The sequence below is a fragment of the Haplochromis burtoni genome, unplaced genomic scaffold, assembly GCF_018398535.1.
Source record: "Haplochromis burtoni strain Fernald_Lab_line unplaced genomic scaffold, NCSU_Asbu1 Contig_254, whole genome shotgun sequence".
NCBI lineage: Eukaryota > Metazoa > Chordata > Actinopteri > Cichliformes > Cichlidae > Haplochromis > Haplochromis burtoni.
The window spans coordinates 17,498-39,478 of record NW_024582615.1 but is presented as its reverse complement, the minus strand read 5'-3'; the positions used below and the strand labels follow the sequence as shown (position 1 = coordinate 39,478).

Genomic DNA, 21,981 nt, shown 5'->3' with positions numbered 1-21,981 from the left:
TTTAAGCTGGAGCACATAGCCACTGGTCTCCTAGGCAACAAGCCAGGTTTCCCGCGGTAACAGATCGCTGAAGCCCATTGGTGGGAGGATGAGGAGCTCCCTGCAGCATCCCCATGGCAACCAGCTCTGTGGTTTCTGAGAAATGATGACATGTTTTTTTTATAACTCTGTAATACCAGGCTCACCCCCAAAGTGACTCTTCACACTGCACACCGCACGCACGCACGCACACACACACACACACACACACACACACACACACACACACACTTTTCTCAGCTGGCAAAAGCAATAAACCTGCTCTCTTTTCATTCTTCTTTGTTAGACTGGCTCGATTAATTCACATGAGCAGATATTGTGGTTTCAGTTACACATTACTGACTCTATGCTGTTCACCTGACAGACAAAATAAACAAGCGTTATCTGTCTTTTTGGTGTTAGTTTAGACACACCACAGAGAATAAAATGCAACAAAGACCATTAGCTCTGTTGAAACATTGTGTGTTATTAATTGTAATGTATCAACAAAATCGAGCCAGAATATATTACCGTATGGTGTGACTACAGACTGTGTATCAACGATGAGCCAAGCCAAAATGCATCGCGTCCGTGTTCACTGCCTTTACCACTACTGAAGAGAAAAGAGCTGCAAATTCATCTAGCCAACACTTGTGAGACAGTCCTTGATTAACAAGATGCGAGACAAAAAAAGCCATGAATTTTTTTTTGTTTTTGCAAAGATATAGCATTGATTATATGTCATAACTTACATGGCATTTCACTTTCTTTCCACAAAACCAATTTTGCCCTTAAAACCTGAGCATTATGGATTTACAGGAACCTTCCCTTGATGGTTCCTGTTTACAAACGCTGACTAAAATAGATAAAAAGAGCAAAATAAAATCAAAACAGGAACGTAAACATGTTCTCACAAGCAGCTGCTTGAGGCACAAAAACGTATTCATGGTACAATAACATCAAAATGTATTTTACTAATTCAAATCCTGTTTAAAAACATGTTATTATTGCGACTTAATGAAAATTAACATTATATTTTGGACAAAGCCTCATAGGGCATATTCATCTTGCGAGCTGTGCCATCAAACTGGACGTTTAGTGGGAGTGAAGGTTGTGGGTTCTTTCTTTTAGTCAGCCCCCCCCAATAATCCAATTGCATAATGTAAAACAGTGAGAAAATGAAGCTACTGCTACACTGATTTACTATCCCAGTTAACTTTCTCCTGATGTTTGTTTAAATCAGGGTGTGGCTTAACACGGGGCCACTTTGTGACTGATAATCCACTATATTACAAGTGTGCTTCAAAACGGCACAAGCCTATGTCATGGTGATGTCATGGGGGCAAAGAAGCAAGTCTCTCCCTGCGCCCTACCATTCTACAGCCTGCTCATGTTGTGTGTTTTTTACTTTTAGTCAGATGTGAGTGGTTATAGCTCTTTAATTTGAAGCCGGAAACGTATTTCTTCATCTGTGAGAATGGTGTGCAGATGCGCATAATCTCAGCCAACGTATTTTATCTGTGATGTAAGGGACTGTCTCCCATTGCCAGAAACACATGCAGGGAGCAAATGACAAGAGAAGCTCGTGATCGCCTGATTATTTTTTTAAATGCATATCAAGGGGAGCTCCTTTAAACCTTTGTATTGACTGGGTCTCTTCTGCAATGTGCTCATCAAACTGCTGGATCCTGCAGGGGTTGCTTCTTGACACAATAACATTGCCATTCTCTACCGACCAAACCACCCACAGGGAAACAGAGGGAAAAAATCCAATCTCTTTTAACCCTTCTTGTGAATGTAAACAGTAAGAAAACACTTTTAATCAGCTGTGTTTTCATTTTAAAATGACCATGACTTAAGGCATCTATCTACATGTTCAGTATAAAACAGAAATAAACGTTCATCCTCATCTCCATCTGACTTTAATTCACCCTCAACGGTATTTCAAGCATCCACACAGGTATTGGGAATGTCAGCTGTCGTCACTAGGTTCAATTCAGTCCCCCCCCGCCCCCAAAAAAGAATTATGTGTTTTTTATTACATTTTATTACAGCTTAAAAATCCCAGTGTAGACACCATCTTTAATGTCCAGTCTGCTTTTTTGTTATAAATACTGAGCTAGTTTTCTAAGCTAGAGTTCCTCAAATGGACACCTGGCAAAAAAGCGAGTTATTCCTCACAGCCTCATGTTTATTTATTACAGGTCATCTTTATTTCTGTGTGTCTGGTCACTGAGCCTCACAACACTGGTGGTGGTGGTTCTTGGTGGAGCGTTTTTTAATGGAATTTATGGAATGTTCTAATCAGCAGGTCTGCGTCTGTTCACTATAGTCTGCAGATGAAGCTTTCTAGGTAGGCTTTATCAAGTGAACGTTTTAATTTTTACTCTATTTTTAATGACATTTAATGCATATGTTGTTTGCACAGATTGAAAATGCATAATATTAATATTATATTAATATTAATATAACAACATTCACACTTTCTGATATATTTACTTTTTTATTATAGCCTGTCTGCAGTCTGCATCAAAAGGAAAAATAATCAAGTTATTACAAACCTACGTTCATCCTGGTTCTTCAGGGCTAAAATACCAAACTGTGTTTCTTTTGATACCTGATCTCACTGAGATGATAGCTTCATTAAACTGTGGAACTGATGTACCGCTGGCACCACTGGTTCTTATCAAACTCGAGCAATTTTGCACCACTGATGCATTATATATTACTCTGTATATCCAACACTGTATGAAGCCCCCAAAAGCGCAGAAACACACACACACTCGCACACATACACACACACACACACACACACGCACGGATGCACACTCGCACACATACACGCACACACTCGCACACACTCGCACACACACTCAGGCAAACACTGTAATCAGACCCTCTTTGATCATCCTGGTTTGGCTCAGTAGTTGCTATGCCAACAGGCAAGAATAAAAGCTTTGAGCTGCAATAATATGTCTTTCATTACTGATGCAACATTAGCACAACACCAACACTGCCCTCACACACTCACAGCAACATAGCACAACCCCAGCACTGCCCTCACTCACTCACACACACACACACACACACACACACACACAGAGGCAGGAAGCAGTTTCTCCTAGTTTTTCTCCAACAGTTTGGCAGATTTAGTATTTAGGTCACCTCTTTGTATAACAAGAGAGGGAGGAGGTATAAGGAGAGAGGTAATGGTTGCTTTTGATTGGTCAGCGCCAACACTGCCCTCACTCACTCAGACACAGACACACACACACTTGTTATTGATTCTGATTCTTTCTTCATCCCTCTTTGACTCTTTCTGTCTCTCTGCCCCTGACGTTTCTTTGCCTCTGGCCACATCAGGGCTGGGAGTCTTTCAGGTGTCTTGTCCTCGTCTATTATCCTCCCCCTTGTCTCCCTCAATGTCCCTTCACTGCACTTCATCCTCGCTCATATCTTTGATGACCTACATTTCCTCCTAATGTCTTGGCCTTTTAGTTCCTCTCCGTCTTTTCTGCTTTCCCAGATTCTTGCACATTGTGTTAGAAACACACACACACACACGCAGAGTCACACACACACACACACACACACACACACACACACACACACACACACACACACACACACACACACACACACAGAGCAACACAGCAGGACGGGGGTGGGGTGAAGTCACTAAGTCCATTTAGAGCTGTTAAGGGTGGAGTTCTAAAATGGGATGCCAAGTTAAGCCTTGAGTGAACCCTGTTTCAAAACACGGCATGTGTTTGTGTGTGACATAGAGAACAGGGATGGCTGTGGATACAGTGCCTCCTATGGACAAACAGCATCTTGCTCCTGTTCACATGTGCAACTCCATACTGACCCCTGCTGAGCCTTGGTCAAAACTGCAACCATGTTGAATTTTTGCAGCACTGTCAGATCCTCCTCTCTGCTTCCACCTAGTGGTAAAAATAATAAGAGCGCCTCTCATTCTAAATTTACTCCATGGACTGCATGAACAGTTTTTCCTAGTAGTAGAGTTTGGTTTCCATATGTAATGCAGTTTTGTTTAACTTAAATTAAAGAAGTATTCCACAATTTTTACCTTGTGAACTTGTGGCTCTACAACAGCCTTCAGTGATTCAAAGCTTTTAAAAAAGTGGATTATGCAGCGATTAAGGTCTGTGTCTGAAATAAGCATTTAGCCTTTTTTGTTTAAAAGCCCCCTATTTCCTAAAAGTGCACTTTCTTCTGATTGGCTGTCCCTTGTGTGGCTTCCGCAAACGAGAGAGATTCCAAAAAACATCCTATTAAAAACACATGTTCTCATTCATGAAATAAAATTCATACTGTGATGCATACACTGCTGAACCGTTGAAATAATGTTACAATCATTAAGCAATCTAATTGATTAATAAGCCAAGGCTGCTATTAGCTAATTTCCTAAAAGGAAGATTGTAACAGTTGCTAAATTATAAATGTACCCGCTGTCTGTGCTGAAAGTGCACGCGATGCTACAGACATTCGCAATCTAAGTCTGAGCCAGACCATGTCAATCAAAAGTGGTTGCTCAGAAGTTGAGGGTCTTGTATCCTCAACCTCTCGGTGATCAGTTGAACAGTGCAGCTACCTGCAATTGTTCTCTCACAAAAATAAAATTCAATTCAGTAATTGGACCATAAACGTTTCCTAGTTTCATGGAGGTTGCCATCCTATTATTATTGTAGCGTGACTGAGCAAACAAGTTGGTCTTTGCCTGCTGCTGGTTAAAAAAAAAAAAGAATTAAAAAAGAAGTAAAAATTGGCAGAGGTTCAGTGTATCTACAAAAAACAACAAGTTGTGGAACTGTTTCAAAATAATATTCATCAATGTATAATGTGAAGACTTTGAAATATCTCATCATCTGCAGTATAAAATATCATCAAAAAATTCTGAGAATCTCGAGAAATGCTGTAATTCAGTATTGGATGCCTATGATATTTGAGCCTGTCACCCAGAAAAGTAAAAAACTGTCAGACCAGAATGGGATAATGATCGTCGCTCAAAAGTCCTGATCTCCCGAGTTCCCAGATGTTTACACACTGAAGTAGAAAAGGCGATGCGACATAGCTGTCACAACTTTTGTGTGCTGCTGCCATCAAATTGAAAATGAGCGAAAATGTTCTTAAAAGTGTATTTTTCCCCCCTATGTTCTGTTGTGAATAAAATATGGGTTATAGAGCTCAAGCTTAAAGCATCAAGTTTGCAAAAAAGTTTTGTAATTTTGAATAACTGTGAAAAAATTTGCATTAAACTGTCAACTTTCACTGGATGGAAGGCTGTAGTTGCAATTGCACATCTTTCACTACCAGGAAGGTGACCAAAGCTTCCACTTCCTACGATTCTTTCTCTGTTTGTTTATAAGATTCCACCTCTTCCTGTGGACCTCATATCATAGTTCACTGACTGTGTGGACTAACTGTGAAGCCAGTCCACAGCTACTCAGTCAGTAATAAACACAGCAACAGCATGCTACACCAGAGGACCTTCAGAAAGACCACCATCCACCGCACCCCACGGTGAGATCACTGCTCTGTTTCTCCTTTCGGTCCAGACCAGATCATACGCATTTCCTTTTTGTTTGTTTTTTTTTTTAAAACTCTTTTCACTCTTTTTAGCTTTATGTTTATATGACATAAATAAAATACATGTTTTACTGTCAGATTATGAGAATCTGACTAGCACATGTACTGGAAAAAACTTTTCTATAGAACCTAAACATCCACATTTAGATGTCTCTCATTCCACACATTTGTTTTTTAAATATAGAATTTCAACAATAATCTTTAATGTTCTTGGAAAATAAATTATATTACAACAATAATAATACTGGTAATAGTATTTTTTCTCACCATGGATTAGTTATAGCCATGTAGAGATGGATGGATGGGATGAGAGTCTGTTTAATGCTAAGAGGCTCAGTTGTAATAACACCATCACATAATCATGAATAGGTAGTACCTGACCATGAGTACTGTCTTTAAAGACGATCTGTTCTGCTCACTCTGAACCTTTTATTCTTGGACTCTCTTAGAGTAGCTTTGCACTATTCACAGTTCAAAATAATGCTTATTTTTCTTCTTCTGTGTTGATAGCCAGTGCTGTGTATCTGAGATCACCATATCAAGCACACCCCCACTCAATGACATCAAACACAGTCAAGAATAGAAAAAAAAAACACCTGAAAATTGTAAAGTGTAAATTTAGAGCCATTTGATTACTGAGCTTCCTGCTCTGAGCAAATAACTGTGCATCTCCTGACTTTATTATCTGAAATATTGTCCCTGTTTAATGTGACTTTGATGTATTACACATAGGGTTGGGTATCGAAAACCGGTTCTTGTTGAGAACCGGTTCCCACTGTTTCAATTCCTTGGAATCGTTTGCCACTTTTAAAAACGATTCCCTTATCGATTCCAGTCGCCCCGAATGACGTCATCATGTTGAGTAGCGTCTTTTACCCAGTAGGAAACACGGCGCCTGAGCGGCACAAACGCTCAAAAGTTTGGTTACACTTTATGAGAAAGGATGACAACAGGGCAACGTGCAATACTTGCAAAGTAGAGATTTCATCAAAGGGAGGAAACACTACGAATATGCAAAAGCATTTGCTCAAAAAACACGCGATTGCTTTCAACGAATGTCGTGTTTTTGATCCGCTCCGGACTAGCGAAGCTCAACCCAGCAGCAGCGGTAGCGTTTCCACTTCCTCTCCCGTTAATACTGCAGGTAACTAATCAATTAGCATTGCATATTATGTTAGCGCGATTTACCTTATTACAAAACCTGCTATTACTGTGCGTTGCATTTAGATAACCATGATGAGAGAGACAGAGTCTGGCTGGCTCAGATGCTGGCAGTTCTCGCTGCAGTCTACCAGTAGCGTCTCCTTTCAGGCCAGGATAGACGAATGTCAGCGAGCAGTGTCTAAGTTTGTGGTCAAAGGCTTGCACCCATTTGCCACAGCAGATGCCCCCGATTTCACTTTGGTAAGTGAATGTGTTTAATTGTAGGCAGGGACATTACTGGATATTCTTGTGTAATTGCTACAGAATAAATTATGTTAAACTTTGTTATTGCTACAGGAGAATATTTATTTTATTATTTTACATTTACATTTTTTTTCCTGGGGACCCTGTGACACCCCATTGAAGAGCCGTAGGCTGTGGATCTCTTAAGATCTCACTGTTGGGTTTGTAAGGCCATGTTACTCCTAAATTTCTATCTTGTTCAAAGAAAAGATAAAAAACAAAGTTCTAAGCTAATCGACTTTAGTGTTCTCCTTTAAAAAAAAAAAAGAATCGATAAGAGAATCGATAAGGAATCGAATCGTTAAAATCTTATCAATACCCATCCCTAATTACACATATTTAATGTATTCCTTTACTTAATTACTCACCAAGAAAGTAATTTTGTGACTTTGTGTTACTACTCATTACATTACTTTTGTGTTACTCTCTAACCAACTCTCTGGCTTGATAGGCATTGTGACACATACTAACACCAGTCCCTATCCTAAAGAGCCCATACATACAATATTTCTTTTGTGTTGAAGCTTTAGCACAAAGAAAAATTGAAAACCAGCCCGAAGACACTTCAAAACAATCACCACTGTGTTCTACTGTAGAAACCAGTGCTGGGAGAGAGGGAGGGCAGACTGCCTGCTCATCACTGCCTGCTGAAGATCAGGCTTTGGCTGCTGGGCTGGAATTGGTATCCACTCATCTTTAACATCACTCTGGGCTTTTCAATAGCTTTGTGTTAACATGTGGTCTGCGCAGATATTTTCGAAAGCCAGTGATGTGTTCGTTTTTGTATGTCCGGAAAACAGCGGCCTGTGTGCAAATATCTGAAGCTGTTTGTAACAAGAGTACAAATATAATCGGAATTGTATTCTGACTACTGAATTTAGTATAATAATGAGTTGCACTGCTGTCTTAACAAAAACGTAATCTATTACTTTGTAGTGCATTACACCCAACACTGGTCCCCTTTAATTTAACTGCCTTGATTTAGAACCAAATAACTAATCATCAAGGCCTAAACAGCTTAGGGCGCCCAGCAGCACAGATAGCCCAGATTGCCCCGGACTCATTGATCAGCATCTAGCAGCTGACAGATGTTTCAGGAAACATCTAGAATAATTGCTCCTATAAAGATTAACATGGCAGACTCTCTAAGAGATATTTTCCCCATCACCTTAGTTGTTCTTTTTTCACCTCTTAGTTTGTTTCCTGTCACTCACTCTTGTTTCCCTTTGCACCAAACACCCTCTCTCTCCTAAATCCCACAATCATCATCACACACTAATTATTAGTGGGAGCAGTGAGGGGCAGTGTGGCTCCTCTGGCTGTTGTTCAGTCTGCAGTATGGGAGGCATGCTGAAGGCTGCCAGAGCTGCTCCATGCCTCATAGACATGGACCGCCTGTTGGCTCAGTCTAGAGGACTCTTATTTGATGAAGCCTTGGATATTAAATGCAAAATGTTCACCTAGCCAGGAAACTTTTTGACTGCAGCTGCGTTTGAAGGTAAGTTCAGACAATTTATGAAACTGAGACAAGATGAACAACTGTTTGTGAAGCTATTGAGTCCTCTGGTGATATATTTGTGGATTAGGAAGGTGTTTGATTACACTGCTAAAGGTTTCAGAGGGGGTTGGGATTATTGAATGTGACAGAGATGCAATCTTGGCATCAGAGCAGTTTCCACACTAAGTGAAGTTCCTCTGTCTCAGCTGTGTAAAAACTGCCTTTGTCAATCACTGATAAGAAAACAAAGAGATGCTATTCCTTTTATGACGGCTGTAAAGTCTGACGTGAAGCTTGATCATTTGAGTCGATGTTTGTGTATCAGCCCGGCTGAGGAACAATGTTTAAATTAAACACTGAAAAAAAATACATAAAGGCTTTCTATAGCAGGGTGTTAAGGTGTGTTTTCTGATTGGTTCAGCTAGATTATCATCACAAGTTAATGCAACCTCTATGATAGTCAAGCAGAAATGTACTTGCCTGCAATAAAATGCTAACACGGGGCTACAAACAAATCACACGCTTGCACGACTTCATCATTGGCACCACTAAGCTTGTGTGTTTGGTACAATGCTGCTGATTGTCCTTGACAGCTCCTGTAGTCTCATTTTTCCACTCAAACACCGTCAAAAGTCACCAACTGGGTAATTAAAGGTAAAGTAATGTAAAGTGTCAAATGCAAATTAATTTTCTCTATTGTAGGACTCATTCTAGTGGCCTTCTATTATGGTGAAAATATGACATATGAACCAGGAGCTAGAGATGAGAAAAGACTTCTGATTTAAAGGTTGCTCTATATTTTAAATTAGTTATAGTGACTGTATTAATGATTTATATTAATGATCAAATGACTCTGTTCAGTATGAAAGAGGTCACCCACAGTGACAAACCCACAGAGAATAATATTATTATTATTAATTTTCTATTCTCAGCTCTGTGGAGCTTTTTGAATCTTTCAGCAAGTCAATTGTGAATGTTTTGGGACTTTTTTTTTAACCAAACCTACATTTTTCTGTCTATATATGAAGACAACACGGATTAATACAAATGTTAGCATGCAAATAAGACATTTGTAGCTGCTGGTGGTCATGGCGACTATAAAGCGGCTCATACAAACTACAAATTGTATAAACGGTTGTTATATTTCTAAAAAAAAGAAGTTTTTTTTCTTTCATAATTCAAGTTTGAGTCTGTTTGTTTGTTTTCTCCTTCTCCCTTTGTTCACCATTACTTCAAATGTGATAGGACTTCATGTCCTCATAGCTCCTGTCCACACGAGAACATAAATTTTGCTGCCTTCAGTGTCACATTTTTAAGAATTGAATATACGCATGAGGAAACAAATAAAAATAAAAATATAAATTTGATATAGTCTCAAAATGTTTTCTCCATATTTGGACTGAATGATGCCACCACAGAGCTACTGTAAAGTGTAGCTGTTAATTTAATTACATGCAGCAAAATGACTTTCCAGCAGTCTGGATCATTCCATTAATGTTACCTCGCCGTGAGGAGCCGCGGAGTCTGGTTCTCAGCCATTAACACCAGCTGTCTGCACTGCTCTATTAGCAGTCATTGTAACAGTCACAACAAAATATGTGCCAGATGAAGCATCTTTAATCCAGTCTACAGTAAATCACACTGCTTTACCATCTCTTTCACTTTTCACTACCATCATGTGGTTTATTGTTTGTTTATATTCTCCTGAGAACCAGCCCATTCATTTATGTCCTCTGTAATAAACATTTGTTTTTGGTTTATATCTTTTGACTTATTTGAGCTATCCTAATAAGTCCTGATGGACTAAATAGAGGACATCCTGGTCTTTCCATTGATATCTCATGTGTTTGGGTGGCCTCTTTTAGCTCCACAGAGAAAGGAAATCGCAAATAACATTCAATGGGAAGATTCATTTTTCCTCGATTATCAGGATATGAAGAAGTTATGAACTTGCAATTTTATCTTACAAATCTCACCGGACTATTATTACCTAGAATCATCAGATCTACTAATTTATAATAATTGCTCGGATGACCTGTGAATGTCATCCCACATGTGTTTACTGTTTATAAAGACCACATATTACCTCCCTTATTATACCAAAAACAGGAGATCCTGCAATGGCTATTAGTCCCAAATGACAAATAGTGACCTGGTGATTTGAGGTTGTTTTTTGTTTTCTCTGCTCACGTTTTCTGCCTCTCTCCAACTCAAGGTTTAGAGAGGCTGCGTTTCTTTATAAAAACCGTGACTCACATCTCTACACACCACAGGGACCCATTCAAACAAATGGAAAGCTCCATTTCCATTATAAGAGTAAAATCTTAAAGCATGATGAGACGGATGAGATGGATGGCAGCATGCATTAAGGAACATCTTAATGTCTTTCAAGTGACTCAACAGTTATTATCTGGCAGCCTATTAGTAACATGAGATGTCTAGCTGAGTGTACCAGACACTTTCAAAATTTTAAATTCAGAGAGATTTTTCAGTAAATTGGATTAAAATGTGCATAGCATGAAACACAGATATGGGTCGGGAATGGAGGTTTCTTTTTCGCAGGAATGGTCTCTGATGCCTTGCAAATAGGGCGTTATGCAAAGCCAAATTGAGCTATGGACTTCAGTATCCACCATTGAAGTCAACCAATATTGTCCATTTCACCTAGTTCTTGATTTAAAGGAAAATTCAATGAAAGCTTCATATGTTTGAAGCATGTTTTCTGTTTGCTTGTCAGCCAGTTATGTAATAGCCAACCGCTGATTTCTAATACGTACCTTGCTGTAATCTTGTTTGCGCTACATTGCTTTGCTTCCCTCCCTGAGCCTGGTCCTGTCTCTTCCTGTTAAATGGGAGTTCTTTCTTCCCACTGTCACACGTCTTTGTCAGGGCTTCACAGCTGGTTAATTTCTTCTTGTTTTTATTATATTTTAAGGCTAAATAAACAACTGTTACATGGATAAAATTTTAGTGGTTGGCTACTGCATTTGTGCCTTCAAGTAAACAACATACACTTGCTTAACCAATCACATTGCACCTCCATTTTTAAAGTCAAGGGGAAAAGACCCTGTAAACAGAGTTCTAAGAACTACAATGATCCTCAGTTCCTGCAATTATGAAACAAGCAAGGGAGCACTACTTCGAGCAGTTACTATAAAAGTGAAACATTTGAAATTCAATGTACCCTTTGACGTAAGCCTTATTGCTAAAGCACATGCCACATAACTGTAATGCCCCTGGTCTACTTCCAAATAGGAAGATGAATGCCACCATAGCTTCTCTTGCCTCATGTTTCAAATCTGCCTTCTAACTGATGAGGGTCAGTTAAAGGGAAAAAAAGACAAATAGATAATGTTCAAAAAGATATGCATCAATGCAGAATGATTTCAACCTAGGTGAAAACAATCCTGTCACAATAACCATTTAGCATAAATGACCTTGCCATAAACAATTAGTTGCTTTTGGAGACAACGTGGCCATCCACCTGGGCTTAACATCACAAGCACATCTTTACTGTTTAGTCTTCTTTTATTAGTTCTTTCAGTCACATTATGTATTTTACAAGCTATAGAGTGCAGAATTTCAATTCGAAACAAAGCTGAACAGCTGTGTTATGCTTTCACGGTCTGCTCAGCAGCCACTCAGAAAAAAGACAACTGCAGATTACACACACTGAACAGATGCCATCCGAATAACCTTCCAGAAACAGACCCATGACATCACTGCTGAGACACACCCTCAGTGGCAACATAAATCTGTTTTCATGGTCGCTCTGTGGTGACAGAAAGCGAGTGCACATTACAGAAACCATTAAATTTAAGAGTGAAGAAGTGATTTAGGGGTTTTGTGTGTGTGTGTGTACGTGTAGGCATGCCTCTGTGTCTAACCCTGTCACAGAGAATGGCAGCACCTGTGGTATCGCTACACCACCTGACGCTCCTGCCTTCCAGGAACACCGAGAGGTTTAAGTTGTCAAAGAGAGACAAGTGCTTAGGTCATGACCTGCTTGAGATGAAGCCAGCACGTGTGTGTGTGTGCATCATGTACATGAGGACAGTAATATGTAGGCACCAAGTCCGAGCACGTGTTCATGGCAGTATTTTTGACCACATAAGACTACATTCCTCTGGTGGACATGCTGGCCATGACCTTTTTAACAGACATAGTGGAAAAATAACAATGAGTTTCTGCTTTTTATAATTTACAGATTTTTAGGATTACCTAAAACCAACTGCCATCAGATTAAATTCACAATGCACATGATACTAATACATGACCCATGGATACAGTGCAATAGCTGAGAACACCTCAGCCATAGTTTTTATTTTGCAAATATTACTTTTAGTCTAGTTCTATACATGTGTAATAACATCTTAATCTATTGATTTATTTTATTTTATTTGGCTGCACTTTATTTAAAAAAAAACTATCCCGTTTTATTGTGATGTTCTTGTTTGTCTTTGTGCACAGAATTTTATTCAGCCATGCATCTGTAAAGAAATCTGAATATGATCCTGACTCAACCTCATGGAAAACAGCTCTGACATTCAACAGTTTTGGTGCTGTTTCCATAATTTAATACTTGTCGTGCTTTAAATATTTGGTAAAATAATGTGATAAACACTAAAAATATATACAAAGCTATACATGGACATACATATACAGTGGGGCAAAAAAGTATTTAGTCAGCCACCGATTGTGCAAGTTCCCCCACTTAAAATGATGACAGAGGTCAGTAATTTGCACCAGAGGTACACTTCAACTGTGAGAGACAGAATGTGAAAAAAAAAATCCATGAATCCACATGGTAGGATTTGTAAAGAATTTATTCGTAAATCAGGGTGGAAAATAAGTATTTGGTCAATAACAAAAATACAACTCAATACTTTGTAACATAACCTTTGTTGGCAATAACAGAGGTCAAACGTTTACTATAGGTCTTTACCAGGTTTGCACACACAGTAGCTGGTATTTTGGCCCATTCCTCCATGCAGATCTTCTCGAGAGCAGTGATGTTTTGGGGCTGTCGCCGAGCAACACGGACTTTCAACTCCCGCCACAGATTTTCTATGGGGTTGAGGTCTGGAGACTGGCTAGGCCACTCCAGGACTTTCAAATGCTTCTTACGGAGCCACTCCTTTGTTGCCCGGGCGGTGTGTTTTGGATCATTGTCATGTTGGAAGACCCAGCCTCGTTTCATCTTCAAAGTTCTCACTGATGGAAGGAGGTTTTGGCTCAAAATCTCACGATACATGGCCCCATTCATTCTGTCCTTAACACGGATCAGTCGTCCTGTCCCCTTGGCAGAAAAACAGCCCCATAGCATGATGTTTCCACCCCCATGCTTCACAGTAGGTATGGTGTTCTTGGGATGCAACTCAGTATTCTTCTTCCTCCAAACACGACGAGTTGAGTTTATACCAAAAAGTTCTACTTTGGTTTCATCTGACCACATGACATTCTCCCAATCCTCTGCTGTATCATCCATGTGCTCTCTGGCAAACTTCAGACGGGCCTGGACATGCACTGGCTTCAGCAGCGGAACACGTCTGGCACTGCGGGATTTGATTCCCTGCCGTTGTAGTGTGTTACTGATGGTGACCTTTGTTACTTTGGTCCCAGCTCTCTGCAGGTCATTCACCAGGTCCCCCCGTGTGGTTCTGGGATCTTTGCTCACCGTTCTCATGATCATTTTGACCCCACGGGATGAGATCTTGCGTGGAGCCCCAGATCGAGGGAGATTATCAGTGGTCTTGTATGTCTTCCATTTTCTGATGATTGCTCCCACAGTTGATTTTTTCACACCAAGCTGCTTGCCTATTGTAGATTCACTCTTCCCAGTCTGGTGCAGGTCTACAATACTTTTCCTGGTGTCCTTCGAAAGCTCTTTGGTCTTGGCCATGGCGGAGTTTGGAGTCTGACTGTTTGAGGCTGTGGACAGGTGTCTTTTATACAGATGATGAGTTCAAACAGGTGCCATTCATACAGGTAACGAGTGGGGGACAGAAAAGCTTCTTACAGAAGACGTTACAGGTCTGTGAGAGCCAGAGATTTTCCTTGTTTGAGGTGACCAAATACTTATTTTCCACCCTAATTTACGAATAAATTCTTTACAAATCCTACCATGTGAATTCATGGATTTTTTTTTCACATTCTGTCTCTCACAGTTGAAGTGTACCTCTGGTGCAAATTACTGACCTCTGTCATCATTTTAAGTGGGGGAACTTGCACAATCGGTGGCTGACTAAATACTTTTTTGCCCCACTGTACAAAGCTGTTGTTTCAAATATCTGTCACTTAAAGGTCAAACTCTGAGCATGTCACATGCTCACACTCTGTGTGGTGCCAGACATTAGATGAGGGCAGTATAGAAAAAACAGCATTAAGAAAATTATGAAAGAAATCAGTCAGTTACAATACTGTATAAGATTGAAAAAAAGCACTAGAATAATTGAATCAAAAATAACATAATAAAAACTCTAAAAACAAATACGATGCAGTAAGTTTTATAATTTAAGCATTTCATTTCCAGTTTGGTCGTCAGTGGTTTCTATAGTCTAGTATTGCTTGCAGCATAATTTCTCCAGGTTTCTATTCTTACAAAGTTCTATTCATTGTTTTCGTATTTTAATTTTTTTTTTATAATATTAACATAAATTTTCCTACTCTCCGAAGCACCTTGGGCTGGAATACAGACTGCATAAAAAACATTGACAGAGCCACCATGACAGCGCCCACTAGTCTGTGAAGCGCTTGTTTGAAGCCTCAAGCTGAGCATAGTGTCATCAGCATGTTCCAAAGCCAGGAAAGATGAGTGAGACGTATATTTGACTAAGAAATAGAAGATGCTCCACACTCCCAAGGTATCAACCATAATTCAATTAAATTCAATTCATTTTTATTTTATTTATATAACGCCAAATCACAACAACAGTTGCCTCAAGACGCTTTATATATTGTAAGTTAGATCCTACAATAATACATACAGAGAACAACCCAACAATCATATGACCCCCTATGAGCAAGCACTTTGGGGACAGTGGGAAGGAAAAACTTCCTTTTAACAGGAAGAAACCTCCGGCAGGACCAGGCTCAGGGAGGGGTTGAGGGTTGAGAGAAGGAAGATGGGATAGAAGACATGCTGCGGAAGACAGACGGAGATTAATAACAAGTACGATTCAGTGCAGAGAGGTCTATTAACACATAGTAAGTGAGAAAAGTGACTGAAGAAGAAATACTCAATGCATTGTGGGAATTATTTACCAGAATTACAGAGCATTTGGAGACGGATGTTAATCTTGCTGTAGATTTTTATACAGTTAGACAACTCTTTGTAACCTACAGCTGGTCATTAGAAAGAATACAAGTTAAAGCCAATTCCACAATGTCTTTGTTTCAGAGGAGCCATAATATACTAAGAATGAGAACTAATTGTAAAATTGTTTCTAGTTAAACCCAGTGGCCTTGTGCTTTCATTTCTGAAAGCTGCACTAACCTTTCCATTAGAACAAAAATATATCTAAAATGTTGATAGGCCTAGCAGCACTCAACACAGCAGAGCAAAAGAAAGCTCAACAACATGGCCAGTTAAATGGGATATTGATGTTTCAGGATTGCCATAAAACAGGCACAAAGACAGGATAAACTATACGCAACACCAAGACCAAACCAATTTGCTATAATATGCAGCCAAAAAGTGTGACTGAAAAATAAAATTCAAACTGTTTCCTAACAATTTCAATTGTTATCCATTCTGCATTCCCCAGTTGCCACTAAAGCTTCAGGTTCCGCATCATAAATCAGGTCCATCAGGGCAAAGTCAGTCAGTGTTCTGTCAGTCATACTCCTGAGATATGTAGCTAAGCATCATAAAGTGCTGACAGAGTCCTAAGCACTAGCAGTAGATGGTATTAATGGCAGCCATCATGGTTTATGCTCCACATCATGATTCTTGCAGTACAGCGTTTGCAGATTTTCAGCAGGATCTTCACTGCTTAGAATGATTCGCTCTCTGTTTTTGAAAACCTAAAAAAATAAAAACTGCTTTAATGTGCTCATTTCAAAATCCAACATGACCAAAGTGGCACCAGAAGCCATGACTTAGAGACTTGACAGTGCCCCTCCCTTCCATGCAGCACGGACACCTCCCACAACCACCCTAAAACATGCAGATGAGGATGATGTAAGCTCAGTGACTGAGATTTGACCCATCAGACAGAGCAGCAGTCAAAAACAGAGCCACGAGGCTTCGTTCGCCCCAGACACAGAGAAGGGGGGGTCTGTGCTGTTTTTTATTTTTAAAACAATCGATCAGAAAACTACATTAATGACAATTTGAAAACAGCAACAGGAGCTTTATGTACGAGAAAATTATTTCATTGTCTCTGATACTGGTAACTGTAGTCTTCTTGTTGGGCTTTACTGAGAAATTAAAGCACTGCTGAGGCTTTCTGTAAGGCATCAGTTATAGCATTAGATCTAGTCTTTAGATAAAGAGCTAAATTATCCAATGGGTGAAGGTGTTGTGAAGCATAAGGTGACATGGTAGGGGACAACTGCTCCGACAGTCTGACCATTGACTTTTATCCAACACCGCCGTCAGAAATCAGGTGAGCTCTGTTTCATCATCACTGCTCAGGTACTCTCTTTTGTAGTTGTTCTGTTTGTTCTTTGTGGCCAAAATCCGCCCTGTTTGGCCTGGAGCTTTTAATCATGAAGCCATGTTGACTTACAGTCCTTTGTGTTTTGTCTGGAATAATACCTCAGTCTTCAGGTTGGAAACCTCTGATTTAGGCCGTGGTTTACATTTCAGTCATAAAACGGGATTCTTTGCTTCCAGTGTTGACATTTCCCACCACTGATCGTCTTATCGTCAGAGTAGACTTCAGTGGAGGTAAAGTGTCGCTAAGCTGCCACTAAGAGCCCCACAGTGCTCTGCTAAAAAGCTGGTCTGAAACTGTTCACCTCAACCAACAGTACAACACACACCTACAAGATAAGTAAATATTGAGACTCAGGCACCCATGGTTTATCAGCCATTGCCCGATTTTTTAACAGACTGTGTGCACTGGCGTGAATGTGAATGTAATGAAGCATGCTTTAGTCAATATTAAGCGCTGTCATGTTGACCACTTCTGTTTAAGTAGACAGGTGCAAACAGCAGATTTGCTTCTCTGCTTGTTCTCGTCTCTGAAACAATTTTTGTATAGAAATTGAAAAACACAAGATGAACATGAACCTCTTTAGCTTTTTTCTGCTTCTGCCCTAAGAGCTCACAGAAAACTTAAAAAATGTTATAGTGCTCTATCAGGTTGTTTTTGAATCTTTGTGTGGACTGCATCCTGTTTTTCTGTAGCTAAGGCTTACCATCTGACATGTATTATGATTTAGGACCCAAATGCAGGCTGGGCTAACAAAAGGTGAGCCTTTTATTCACACTGAATCCAGAGTCCAAACCAAGACCAAAGGCTAAGTCCAAAATGCCAACAAACCGAAATCCAAAAATATCAGGGAACCATAAGGAACACATGCTCTGACAAAGAACGAAGACAAGGGCAGGCCAGAGTGACTAAGCACAGACTTATTGGCATAACCAATAAATCAAAATACAAGGAACCCAATAAAATAACCATAGGTACTAACAGAAACTAGAATATTAAAATATCAACAAACTCATGATAGTACAATAATTATTGAAATACAAAGAAATCAAGGGAAACCATATTTAAATCAGAACACTATAAAAGGCAACATAACTGAGGCTGGTGAACAAAGAAACAACCCCAAACCATGAGGTGAATCCTCTGTGGTTTTGGTCATGAAGTCTTCAGATGTTTGTGAACATCCTGGAGGGCTCATGTCCTTGACTTGCTGTGCATTCTTACAGAGCTTTTCAGTCAACCTATTAATGGTTTGCAAATGTTTGTCTGTATTTCTGCTCTCTATCTCATCTCCTGGGCACACCTCTTACTTGGATCACATCTTCTAAACTATAAAATGGTGCTATAACTTATAAAACGACACTAGCATTTACATAATATAATGTTTCTTTCTGGTTCAGGTGAGAATGGTGTCTGACCTTGGTGACGTCGGCTTTTACGGACAGTGTGGTGTCTATTTGTGCAGGAGGTCTTAAACTGCACAGGAATGGGTGCAATGTGGAGTGGGCAGTGTGTCCACATACCACTTCATGTGTGACCGTGGAGTTTTTCCATTAATTTACAGACATAAGTGTCCAAATAGCTGACAAATATAACACTCGAAGACACACAGGGCACCCTGCGTAGGCATGCAGTCAGTCAACACGTTCATTACTCATAAATCAGACCCACATATGTTCTCAGTTAAGACACAAGTGCCATTCACACTTATTTTAGCTTACAGCGTAAAAAGAAACTGCAGGCGAACTGATGAATTTAATGCAATCTTGCATGTCCTTGTCAGGTATTAGCAATAAAAAAAATATTGTTTTAACACTAGCACAACTGATGTTAAAAGATCTGTAAAAATATTTAAAAAATGTGACCCTGGACACACCTACTGTGTGAATAATAAGTCTTACAGTAATAAGTCTACACAGACTTTAGGTTTCATGGGGCACAAATCCCAGTCTCCTGCATGAAAATCCTGCATTAAACATCCTCCCTGCATGGATGTTGTTGCCATGAAGGCAAACCTTTACCTTTTACTGTCCTAGAACACCACACGCTACACACATATACCTTTCACAGCAAGCTTGAAACTCTTATTAATGACTGATGAATAAACTTGGGTGTGTCAGCAATTAATGTAACTGGGTCTGTAGCTGTTTACCATGATGTGAACACACAGAGAAGTAAAGTGTGAAACAGACAAGCATGCAGAAGAACCAGCAGAGGGAGATATTTTATTTCAAGCCAACATGAAAATAATCATGGGAAAGTGTTTCAACACACATTATTACAGTATTTTCATGTATACATAGGAGCCTCCTAGTTTAATTGTTTCTGGCGATTAAGGACCCTGGAATGCACTTCATATGTTTTTCACAGCTGGTAAGAATCTAAGTATTGTTTCTTTGTTTTTTAAATGTGTGCATTCAACACCAACAGATCAATCTAGAAATACCTTCTGCAGCTGACCAGAAAACTGTCAAGACAACAGAAATTATATCTTGCAGGGTGTGTTGGTTCTTAAATGCTACTTTTTGTATGTTTCACAGCTGGGTCAGCACCTCTGGCAGCAGCAGTGGACTACAATTTGAGCGTTCCTCAGAAAGAATGTTTCTGTGGGCAGGAAGTAAAGCAACAGATGGAAGATCTGATCGCAGGTATATATATTATATATATATATATATTATATTATATATATTATATATTATATATATTATTATATTATATATTATATATATATATTATACTATATATATATATATTTTTTTTTTTTTTTTAAATTAATTAATTAATTAATTTTTAAATTCAGTCTTGCTTATTATTATAATTATAATTAGGAGGAGATGCTTCATCAATATTCACCTTTTTTAGATCCATCTACCAGAAGATTCGTGAATATGAGGTCCTGGACAGGAGGAAGACAGTGACAGCTCTGAGGGCAGGAGAGGACAGAGCCATCCTGCTGGGCCTCAGCATGGTCTTCTTCTCCATCATGATGTACTTTGTTGTGGGAATCACCATCCTGCGCTCTTATTCTGACAGGTAATAGGCTGAATTAATTTCAGTAATATTTAAGAAAGCTCTTGCGAATAATCTTATCAGAGGAGTTTCCTTGGAAACTTTCTGCTGCATATCCTCATAACATCAAGTGGAGTCTTTGTCTTTTTCTCCAGCGTGTGGACCGATGAGACAAGCTGCACTATTGTCAACTCCACTATAGTTTGGGATGTGAACTGTTCATACAGCTGTGGAACAGAGTGCTGGAAAAGGTCTCGCTACCCTTGTCTCCAGGTGTATGTCAGCCTTAACTCATCTGGAAAAGTGGTACGACTGTTCCATAACGAGGAGACGCAGGACAACAACCCTGAGGTACTCAGTAATTGCTGGCATCTTTGGTGTGCACTTTTCCATCCAAACAGCACACAGCAAAAATGAGAGAACAGCAGTACACTTTACACTAATAGCATAATCTAAAAGAGTTACCAAACACAGCTGTTACTTTCACTCTTCTTCTATCCTGTTCAGTGCTTCTACATCCCAAAGTGCCGTAAGGACTACGCAGCCATGCAGGTCTTGGTTCAGAACATTTCCGAGCGTCTTCGGTCTCAGCACACACTTCAGTGTTTCGTGGACCGCACAGACAAAACAGACAGCGCCATCCTGACACAAATCTACAGTCAGATCGCTGTCTTCCACTCCCTCTTCTGGCCCACCTGCACTTTGATTGGAGGAAGCGTCATCATTGCCATGGTGAAGTTGACTCAGTACCTGTCTGTCGTGTGCGATAGACTGAGCCGCATCAAGAGGTGAAGGGTTTCGAGGCTACAAAGACAAAGGGCAATAAGCAGAGTCATGGTGTCAAGACTGAAACACAAAAAGGCTGAGATGTGGTTTGTCTGTGGCAGCTGACACGCTATGACTCGAACATTTTCTGACAATCACAAAGAAGCGTTTCTCTTTGTTACTATGCTTGACTCCAGTGGAGCCTGTGGGTAAATCACAGGATTTTTACTTATGTCACTTGTTACATACATATTTAAGTGCCTTTTCTGCTTTATATGTCTATTTGTTAAATAATTTAGCAAATACTCTTATTAGCTTTTTTGCTAAGAGCTGGATGAGAAGGTCGCTGTAGTGCCAAAGCAACTGAAACAGCTACCCAAGTTTCAGAAAAGTGTAGATCAACCCTCCTGCCAGTTGCTTTTTAGGGCCCAAGCACTGAGAGTGCGAAGGTCCTATTGTATCTGCTCCTTTTCTTCTTCTTATTATTATTCAGGCAAAACAAGTGCCTTTTTGAGGGCCTAAATATGCTCAAATTGTCTGATGAGTGCTAAAGACTAAATCGAGTGCACCTGTGTGTAATCTCAGAGGTTGTCTAAGAGAATATTGGGAGCAACAACACCATGAAGTCCAAAGAACACACCAGACAGGTCAGAGATAAAGTTACTGAGAAATTTAAAGCAGGTTTAGGCTACAAAAAGATTTCCCAAGCCTTGAACATCCCACGGAGCACTGTTCAAGCGATCAGTCAGAAATGGAAGGAGTATTGCACAACTGTAAACCTACCAAGGCAAGGCCGTCCACTAGTGATGGCCAAATGAAGCTTTCTGAAGCATTGAAGCTTGTATTGAAAAACGGTTCATTACTTGAAGCTTTTCAACACAGTCCTCTCTGGTGACATCTTGTGGCCAAAAATATGAAGAGCAGCTTGACTCCACAAAATAAAACCAACTGCTTCATTAAGATTGTTCACCCTAC

General features: G+C 39.7%; 1 protein-coding gene across 3 annotated transcripts; it reads left to right on the top strand.

The window, feature by feature from the left end:
- The first annotated feature begins 5,411 nt into the window (after window positions 1–5,411).
- si:ch211-247n2.1 (calcium-activated potassium channel subunit beta-2) lies at window positions 5,412–21,658 on the top strand. Of its 3 annotated transcripts, none has more exons than XM_005938613.2 (5): window positions 5,412–5,562; window positions 19,773–19,880; window positions 20,095–20,265; window positions 20,397–20,592; window positions 20,749–21,658. In XM_005938613.2, exons 1-5 carry the CDS (start codon window positions 5,513–5,515, stop codon window positions 21,031–21,033), a joined length of 810 nt encoding a protein of 269 aa, XP_005938675.1. In that variant the 5' UTR covers window positions 5,412–5,512; the 3' UTR covers window positions 21,034–21,658. The 3 variants fall into 3 exon arrangements, with proteins under 3 accessions (XP_005938675.1, XP_005938677.1, XP_005938674.1); XM_005938615.2 differs by lacking the exon at window positions 5,412–5,562 and adding an exon at window positions 7,372–8,572; XM_005938612.3 differs by lacking the exon at window positions 5,412–5,562 and adding an exon at window positions 14,794–17,181.
- Window positions 21,659–21,981: the final 323 nt, after the last annotated feature.

Coding starts and splice junctions, on each gene's coding strand:
- si:ch211-247n2.1 (XM_005938612.3), top strand. CDS start 17,114: ATGGTAGGGGACAACTGCTCCGACAGTCTGACCATTGACTTTTATCCA. Junction 17,182..19,772: donor ACACCGCCGTCAGAAATCAG/GTGAGCTCTGTT, acceptor TATGTTTCACAG/CTGGGTCAGCACCTCTGGCA. Junction 20,266..20,396: donor CTGCGCTCTTATTCTGACAG/GTAATAGGCTGA, acceptor CTTTTTCTCCAG/CGTGTGGACCGATGAGACAA.